This window comes from Bactrocera dorsalis, chromosome 2 (genome assembly GCF_023373825.1).
Source record: "Bactrocera dorsalis isolate Fly_Bdor chromosome 2, ASM2337382v1, whole genome shotgun sequence".
Taxonomy (NCBI): Eukaryota; Metazoa; Arthropoda; class Insecta; order Diptera; family Tephritidae; genus Bactrocera; species Bactrocera dorsalis.
In genome coordinates this window covers 25,120,007-25,129,658 of record NC_064304.1, presented here as the reverse complement: position 1 = coordinate 25,129,658, position 9,652 = coordinate 25,120,007, and the positions used below count along the sequence as shown (strand labels likewise).

At 37.8% G+C, this 9,652-nt stretch overlaps 2 protein-coding genes across 2 annotated transcripts; both read left to right on the top strand.

The window, feature by feature from the left end:
• Positions 1-2,909: 2,909 nt before the first annotated feature.
• Positions 2,910-5,778, top strand: LOC125775255 (probable cytochrome P450 12e1, mitochondrial). The gene is made up of 6 exons (XM_019992018.3): positions 2,910-3,159; positions 3,261-3,360; positions 3,841-4,087; positions 4,163-4,279; positions 4,352-4,802; positions 4,869-5,778. The coding sequence occupies exons 1-6, from the start codon at positions 3,064-3,066 to the stop codon at positions 5,454-5,456; spliced, it is 1,599 nt and encodes a 532-aa protein (XP_019847577.2). The 5' UTR covers positions 2,910-3,063; the 3' UTR covers positions 5,457-5,778.
• A 1,158-nt stretch (positions 5,779-6,936) lies between these two features.
• LOC105231113 (probable cytochrome P450 12e1, mitochondrial) lies at positions 6,937-9,346 on the top strand. The gene is made up of 6 exons (XM_049447206.1): positions 6,937-7,171; positions 7,289-7,394; positions 7,514-7,760; positions 7,829-7,945; positions 8,000-8,450; positions 8,522-9,346. The coding sequence occupies exons 1-6, from the start codon at positions 7,073-7,075 to the stop codon at positions 9,101-9,103; spliced, it is 1,602 nt and encodes a 533-aa protein (XP_049303163.1). The 5' UTR covers positions 6,937-7,072; the 3' UTR covers positions 9,104-9,346.
• The last annotated feature ends 306 nt before the right edge of the window (positions 9,347-9,652 follow it).

Below are 9,652 nucleotides of genomic sequence, written 5' to 3'. Positions count from 1 at the left end.
ACGCAGCGCACACAAAGCCTGTGGAGTGCCACTTCAGCGGCCACCCTCCACGACATTCATCAACGCCCGCTTTTCGACTGGGTGGATATGTGTATTTTTATCCCAGCCGATGCTTGTTGGTACATATGCATGTGTGTGTGTGTGTGGGGGGAAAAGCACATCCTTGTGTTTATTTTGACTGCACACAAATTTTGTTATTCGTCTGTTGACACTAAATCGCATGTTAAGTGTAATTTTTACCTCAATCAAAGCACTCTCTTTTGGTATTTCGAGTGGAATCCTTTACACTGCTATTATTTGCTACACACACACACACACACACATGTACTCATACACGTGTTATCGTGGATTAAAGCGCACATGTATTAATACTTGATGAGAAATACATTCTGAAGACTTGGGCATATCGTTCGGCTTTAATAGATGTGGTCAACAAAAAATGATAGACGAGTATTAAGTATATTTCAGTGTATGCCAAATCATTCTAAGCTACGCAATAGAAACGACTATCTAGAACCTAGGAGCTAAATATTTTACAGACTCTTAACCATATATGTACGTCCATAATTTTGCGATTTTGTGAAAAGAGTCTAAGAAGGGGTTCATTAGTAGCACTTGCCATTAGAAAGAGTGTTTTATTTCTTAAAATAAAGTATGTACGACACCTTCTTTGAGCAAAACTTGACATCTTAGTGGTGGTGGAATCTTTTAACTGGACTTTTCTCGGAACTATAAGAGCAAGATAATGGAGTAGCAGTCTAGCTATAATGTCACATAATTAAACGAAGAATAACTCGTAGGTAGGTGGGTAATAGTGTGTTCAAACCATTTGGTATCCTCAATGAAACTTCTTATAAATACCTGTAGACATTAAATTTTTTGATGCCTGATGGATTCCAAGAGCTGAGGCAGTGCTGGACCCTCACAGAGGATGTGTAAATCCATTTCCTCTATCCCTTATAGCCTGCTACTGCGGCAAATATTGTTATAAGACATTCATATCTTTAACAAATGTTCACCAATTGTCCAATGTCCCGCTAAGGTGGCTAAAAGTCTACATATATAGTACTTTACCTGTACCTATTTAATGAGTCTTTAGTTATTGCCTTGCTTATAGATTTCCATCCGTTCTGATCTATTTATTCAAATTGTGTATTGATAGCCCTTAGGGTCGTTCCTAGGCACGGTACTATCTTCGCTTCGGATTCATCTAAAGACTCTCCTAACTTGACCAACTCTTGTGCTTCCTAGTTGCCGAAAATGTTCCTGTGGTCGGCGTCCCAGATTATTGATAAATGAAGTTTACCTGCCAGGGAGCTTAAAGCCTTCCTTCGTTGAAAATGCCAACAATGCCGCCTTACTCCCTCTGTATATGGTACATTTTTGTGTCTTCCTGTAGTTATTCAGCAAAAAGGCCTCCTTTAGGGCTAGTAATTCTTCTTGGAAGATGGTTAGACAGATGGTAGACAGATAGAGAGCGAGACATCAAGATCCCTGGAGTTACCCGCGCCTCTATTATGAACTGGTTCAAACATTCTTTGCCATGAAATTCACACCTGTTTTTTGAAAACATTCTTTCTGAATATGATATAAGGCACTACAATTGAATTATTCTATACAAATTTTTGGATATTTGTGGAGTAATAGGGGTTTATTTCTCTGTTCTATTAGCTCGATGCACTTATCCCCGTGATGGTCTGACTTTATTAATACGTTTTCTGGAGGTTTGCATAGTGGCTCGCAAGTTTGGCTGTGACGACGATGGTGCGTTGACATCGTTATGACTTGTCAGCAGCAAACTCGGACTTACGTATGGAACGTTTACATCAAGATCTTAAATTTAATGCGTACAAAATACAGCTTGTAGCCGTTCAAGTTTGCCAAGCGATATCGCTTCGCTCTATGGGCTCTTGAAAAGTTCCAAGGAGATCCGCCTTTTTCGAGCTAAATTTTGTGTAGCGATGAGGACCATTTCTGGCTCAATGGGTATGTAGACAAGCAAAGTTGCCGCATTTAGGACGAAGAGCAACGTGAAGAGATTCAAGAGCTGTCATTTCATCCAAACAACGGTTTGTTGTGGTTTATGGGTCTCTGGAATCCTCGGTTCATATTTCTTCATGATGCCGGTGAGAACGTGACCATCAATGGCGACCGTTATAGCGACATAATAACCGACTATGCGTTGCCTGAAATTTGAGCTCATGATCTCGGCGACATTTGTTTTTAACAAAACGGCGGCGGAGTGAACAATTCGGTGAGCAGATAATTTCACGTTTTGGGTCGATCGATTGGCCACCAACGTCGTCTGATATTACACCGTTAGAATTTTTCTAACCTTCCGAGACGTGGCCGCAGCCAACATTTGAAAGAAATCATCTTCAAAAAATAAATGTCAAAAAATGTTCATTCGAATGATAATAAACATTAAATTTAAATTTTCTTGTTCGTTTTTTCTTTAAAAAAGTAAGAAACCTCGAAATGAATCACCCTTTATAATTTTAGCTAACGCGAACTAAAATATAGCAATAAAACTAAGCTTGATTCTTTCGCGGCATAGTATTTTAATATAAAGTTTTGCCAGCACCTGAAGGAGTATCACGAGCTTTGATGCCTGCAAGTTTCAAGAGTATAAAATGCTCCGATATACCCGAATTTAACCCTTTCTTTCTTGTTTACCCTTAGAAACTTTCCTTCCGCTGCCCCACCTCAAATCGCTATAAATTATTTTCCTTTCATTTTCCATTTGACAGTTTTTTCTATGCCGCCTCTTATCATTCTAAATTCCTTAGGGCAGCGGTTTTTAGATGGTGCAAAAACTAAGCGTAATCTCTATTTCTATCATTGTTGATAGACAGAATACAATGTGTGGGATTTTATGTGTGCACAGACTGATCGTGAGCAGCTGCCGTCAGTTTATTCATTGTGCCAAAGTTTGTAGAGGGGCGCACACGTCCATGATCACTTTCTATTTTATTGCTCCGCTAAAATTCGAACTTTCACATTTTAGTTACAATTGACAAAGTTAATTTATCAATAATTATTAATATATAATCAACGGCAAACATGTTATCGAGGCATTTAAAGCAAATTGATCACATCGGTTGGCGACATTCGCGCGTTTCGAGGGTACGGACTTTTGCAGTGCAAGTAGAGTCTAAGGTAGGTGAGATTAAATGCATATTATTTTCACTTATTTTTAATTTATTTTCACTTATTTTTAATTTTTTAAATAACACATTGCATTAAAAATAAATTTTTAGCAAAACAATGCAAGTGATGTTTACTTAGAGAAGGCACGGCCATACTCAGAAGTGCCTGGGCCAGGGAAACTCGAACTAATACGGTTATTCATGCCAGGAGGTAAGCGATGATCATTACTTAATCTTCACGTTGTAAATATATATTACTTTAAAGTTTCACTTGCTTATTTGCCTAATATCAATTGACACTCTATATTAATGATTTCACTCAACATTGAAAATCTAGCGAACTAGGTTCCATTCGGTTTATTTTGTAATATCGGACAATGTATTCGTATTATCACATTCGCCGATTACATGGAGATAAAAAGCTGGCTAGACTCGGTAACACGTACTGCCTTCGTGACGTCTCCCTTTCAGTTAAGTTGCAAGTGCATAGGCATTTTAATAAGCACAGCCTTCTGCCATATTACGAACCAAATTGAACCAAATGTTTTATATAATAATTCAAAGTGGTTCTTTTACTTAGTATGCTTAACCACGGTAGTTTCAATTTTGAACCCCACTAGTTTATTGGACATTAGTTTGTAAGTATTTCGAATTCTTGACATTGAAATGACACATCATCATTTGATTTCAGGTTTATTTGCCAAGAAACCATTTTTTGATGCCTTTCGTGAAATGGGCAAGACTTATGGAGAGCTTTTTCGCTTTCCCGGCATATTTGGCAAACCCGAAATTATAATCGATTTGAATCCCTCGGATTATTCGGTTATTTTTCGTAATGAAGGACCATTGCCTTATCGCCGCGTTTTCGACACCTTCGTCTATCATCGTGAAAAACATCGGCCCGAATTCTTTCAGGGCGTTGACGGTATTATATCCACGTGAGTGTCACATACTCGCACATATAAGTATGTATATTGAGTTCTCACATATTTTTTTTCAATATTTTACACTAGCTCTGGCGAAAAATGGGCGAAAATGCGTACAGCTGTGAATCCAATACTCATGCAACCGAAAAATGCAAAACTCTACTTGAATACGCTACTGGATATTAATAACGAATTCTTAGAAAGGTAAATCGAACAAGTGTACGAAATGGAAATTTTCAATAAACTTAATTTTATTCATGTGTGCTCTTCTGGTAGAATACGGCACATACGCGAGCCCAGTACAATGGAAGTGCCCGAGGAATTCCATGACGATATCAATCGGCTTTCTTTTGAGGGCATCGCAGGCATTGCGCTGAACACACGACTTGGTTTAATACAAAAAAATCGTGATACCGTCGAGGGTAAAGAGATCATGAAGAGCATACGCAATTTCTTTTTACTCTTCGAAGAGCTAGAGATTAAACCTTCTATATGGAAGTATGTGAAAACACCAAAATTCTATGATATGATGAAGACTCTGGACTCGATGACGGACATCTGCAATAAGTACATTAACGAAGCGCTAATGCGTATTGAACACGATAGCGAGGGCAACCTCACATCGGAGCTGGGCAAAGAGAAGAGCGTGTTGGAGAAATTAGTCCGCGTGGATAAGAAATTCGCCGTGGTAATGGCGTTGGATATGATGATAGCTGGTATTGATACGGTAAGTGTGAGTTTTCAAATGTGAAAGGGTTTCCTATAACTTCGATACTTTTTACTGCACCCGTAGACCGCCTCCACCTTGACAGGTATATTGTTATGTATTGCCAAGAATCCTGATAAACAGCAAAAGCTATTTGAAGAACTTAAGCAAATATTGCCAGAGAAGCATTCACAGCTAACAACTCAAAATATGCAAAACCTGCCTTACCTACGCGCCTGCATCAAAGAGGGCATACGCCGCTATCCTCTCTTCCCGGGTACGATGCGTCGTTTGCCCAACGATGTAGTGTTAAGCGGATATCGTATACCTGCCGGCACCGACATCTGCATCGGCGCTAATATGGTGATGCATGATGAACGTTATACGTCGCAGCCGGATAAATTCATGCCGGAACGTTGGTTGCGTAACGATCAATCTGCCGAAGCTTTGGAGGCGCAAATTACGAATCCATTTTTATATGTACCCTTTGGCTTTGGTCCACGCAGTTGTATGGGCAAGCGTATCGTCAATTTGGAGTTGGAAGTCACTTTAGCGTGTTTGGTCCGAAATTTCCAAATTGAATTTAATTATCCGACCGAAAATGCATTCGCTATGAAGTTCATTAGCGTGCCGCAAATACCGCTCAAGTTCAAATTCATCGACAGAGGAGCGTAGTCTTGGACATGAGAATGAAAGAGAACTGAATATAGTTAACATATTTTTTCAGGCACCATATTAAGCTCACAGTGTGACACGATTTTGTTTGTCAAATTTATTTTTGTTTCCTTTGTATACATGCCTCTGAAGTACGGTAAAATTTTCAGCAGCAGCCAAATAATATATAACATCAACTGATTCCATAAATCTCAGAATATATCGCGCTTCATCATAGTAAAAAATAATCGATTTGCATAATTTTTTTTAGTGTAATAGAATTTTACTTGAAAATTTTAATAAAAAATTAAGATACAGGAACTTTTGCAATAAAAGCATCACTCTACAAAAGTTAAGGAAAATTATGTTTTTTTTTAGAAGAATTACTACCTGATTAACATATGGTAGTTCAATAAATTTAAAAACTCACGTGGAAACTCAATGTGGTGGAGAGGGTAAGAATGGCCACTTGTTCCACAGTACCACAGTATAAGAAGTTGCTAGGGTCAACATGGGGTCCTGTCCTTAAGCATTGGTGTTACACAATGGTAGTCAAGACAAGTTTGCTTTATGGTGCTTTGGTGTGGTGGGCTGCTACCAATAAATATCACACAGAAAACAGTTGAATCGAGTATCACGACTCGCTGCTCTGTATAATGAGAGCACTAAGAAGCATTTGAAAGTTTACTTAACCTAACCCTAAAATTGGCAGCGCTAGCTGTATTTCCAGCAAAAACCATTGAACCTCGCTCGGTAGGCAGGATAAAATAGACGACATACCTTAAAGAGGGTGGATGGACGCACGGATTACTGATGTAGAAGCGGTCGTTTGAGTGCTGAATGACCAGAAGTCACACGTATCTCAGCTAAATCAGGCGAATATGGTGGTTGCGTTACAATATTGGTTAAAAATTGGGCGAAAAACTCAAAAAGAATCATTGCAGTATGCAACGGTACATTATCGTGGTGCAAAAACCAAGAGTCGTCGGCCCATAATTCCCTCCTCTTTTCACGAAAAAATTCGTGGAAACAACGCATAACACTCAAATAGTATTCCTTGCTGACAGTTTGGCCGATCGGAATGAACTCGGAATGCATCACAACTAATCGAAGAAAACAGTCAACATAACCTTGATTTTTGAACTGCTTTTGCGTGGTTTTTTCAGCTTCGGCTCACCTATGACATGATATTCGGCCGAATGATTGTCTGTTTCCGGGGGTCGTAAGCATAGACCCCGAAAAATCAACGTGACACCTAAATTTCACAGGTAGGCATGTAAATTTAATTATTGTCTGCAAGCGGCGCCAATAAGTTCAAACCGTATGGTTTAGGGTATTAAAAAAGTGAAATTCATCGAATTCTAATTTAATCTATTTAATAATAAGAAAAAGCTCCAAACTAAACTTTCATAATGCAAGGCACGACGCAATGCACATAATAAACTTCTATGCTGATTAGAATATGCACACCATTGAATAGCAAATTGGCGAGTCAGTAAGCTTACAAGTGCAGTAGCGATCGGTGCTACAGCTGTCTAGGTGAACGGGTTCAGTAGTATCTATAAAATTGTTTGCATATCCGACTTTTTTAATTATTATACGAAGTTTGATTAATTATTAACAGCAAAACACTAAAAATGTTATCGCGTCATCTAATCAAATACGATGCAATTGTCGGGTATACGTTGAGGTCAACGGCTTTAAGGGGGTATGCAACAGCCGTGGAACAGACGCAGGTAAACATACATTAGTACATTGTTTTTATAACCACACACATAATTAATATTATCAGTAGTAGTTTAAAATAGTAAACAAGTTTATTTAGTATCTATTTATTTAAAATGACTTTGCAGATAAATGAAACAGCGTCTGCTACGAACGAATGGCAAAATGCACGTCCATATTCAGAGATGCCGGGACCAAGCAAGTTTGAAATGATTCGTGGATTTTTACCAGGAGGTAAGAAAATGAATTTTATTTTGATATATTCGAAAACAGACTCTTATTCAACCAAAATATTTCCGAGTTATTTATTCGAAATGAAAACAAAACAATGCCTTCATTTATCATATTTTCAGGCGCGTTTTATAAGAAAACATTTATTGAAGGAATGACCGATATGGCAAAAAAATATGGCAATGTCTATCGATTTCCCGCCATGTTTGGCAGACCAGAAATGGTTTTGGATCTTAATCCAAAGGATTATCAAATAATATTCCGAAATGAGGGCATTTGGCCAGAACGGCGTTCTTTCGAGGCCTTCATTTATCACCGTAAGGTGCACAGAGAGGATTATTTTCGAGGCGTGCGGGGATTACTGACAACGTAAATACTCTACAAAGAAATATTAAAAAGAATTTTTTAACGTTACTTGTATATGTATATTTTTCCAGAACTGGCGAAGAATGGGCAAAAATGCGTACAGCCGTTAATCCGGTTCTAATGCAACCTAAAAATGCTAAACTCTACTTAAACACTTTATTGGAAGTCAATGATGAATTTCTCGAAAGGTTAATATAATATTTGTAACATCTTTAAGCTCTTACTTACTAAGTTTATTTCAGAATACGTCACATACGCGATCCTTTGACACTTGAAGTCCCCGATGACTTTCTTGATGATATTAATCGTCTCACTTTAGAAGGTGTGGTGGGCATTGCACTAAATACCCGTTTAGGAATGATACATAAAAATCGGGATAATCCAGATAGTAAAATATTTTTGAAAGAAATACGCAATTTTTTCGATTTAACCGAAGAGGTGGAAATCAAGCCATCCATTTGGAAAATAATCAAAACACCGAAGTTCCGTCAACTGATGAAAAATTTGGATACGCTTACAGCGTTGTGCAATAAATATATCGATGAGGCACTGAAACGAATAGATTTAGATAGTGAGGGTAAATTCACCTCAGAGGAATATAAGGAAAAGAGTGTTTTAGAGAAACTATTGAAAATTGATCGCAAAATCGCTGTGGTTATGGCTTTAGATATGATGATGGCCGGCGTCGACACAGTAAGTTCAGCACAAATCAATCATGTTGATAAGAAAATATCTCAAATATTATTTTGTCGTTGTAATCACAGACAAGCTCCACCTTAACGGGCATTTTATTTTGCATCGCCAAAAATCCGGACAAACAACAGAAACTATTCGAGGAACTCAAAAGCATTCTACCAAATAAGGACTCTCGCTTAACTATAGAGAATATGAATAATCTTCCCTATCTGCGCGCCTGCATTAAAGAGGGCATGCGCTATCATCCCATTATTGCCGGCACTATGCGTCGCCTGCCGAACGATGTTGTGCTGAGTGGATATCGTATACCGGCCGGTATTGATGTTTCGGTTAGCTCCAATTTGCTGTTACGCAATGAAAAATTTGTGGAAGAGCCTAATAAATATATACCGGAGCGTTGGCTGCGTAATAACACAGAGGGTAAAAAATATCAACTCAATAACCCATTTCTCTTTCTTCCCTTCGGCTTCGGTCCACGTAGTTGCGTGGGCAAACGAATCGTAGACCTGGAATTGGAGGTGACTTTGGCACGTTTGGTGCGCAATTTCGCGATTGAATTCAATTATTCTACGGACAATGCTTTCGTACCGAAAATGGTATTCATACCAGCCATACCACTTAAATTCAGATTCGAAGAAAGAAAAGAGTAAAGAAACGGGTATTCACTGATAAAACAATTATCGGCTTACACGTTTATAAAAGTATAAATTGTTTATAAGTGATAACAACGAAAATTAGGTGCTTGGAATGATTGGCCGATAAGAGTTCTCAACATGTAAATAAAATATATATCATATCTAGTACTTATATACTTGTACAGTTGTGGGTTCACAAAATAGATTAAAAATATGCAAGCAAAAAATAAAACAATGAAAACTTTATTGTTTAAGTTACTAGAGTATAGATTCTTTGGAATTGAAAAAAGAAAATGGTGGTATGTATTGGAGAATTTACGTCTGCTTCTTTAAAGAAAATGACAAGAATGGAGACCCAATTATTATAATCAAATTTGCTAAGATATCTTTCATTCTGAGTGATATGTGCACATATGTCTATAAATTAAAGCAGAAAAAATACTGAAATCAATTTAATTCGGAATATCAATAAATTGGCTAGAGAGTGGTAATTCGATGTATTCAATATAGGCCACACAAAGGTGCTGTAGACAACTCATATCTAAATTAAATGAAGACTATGAG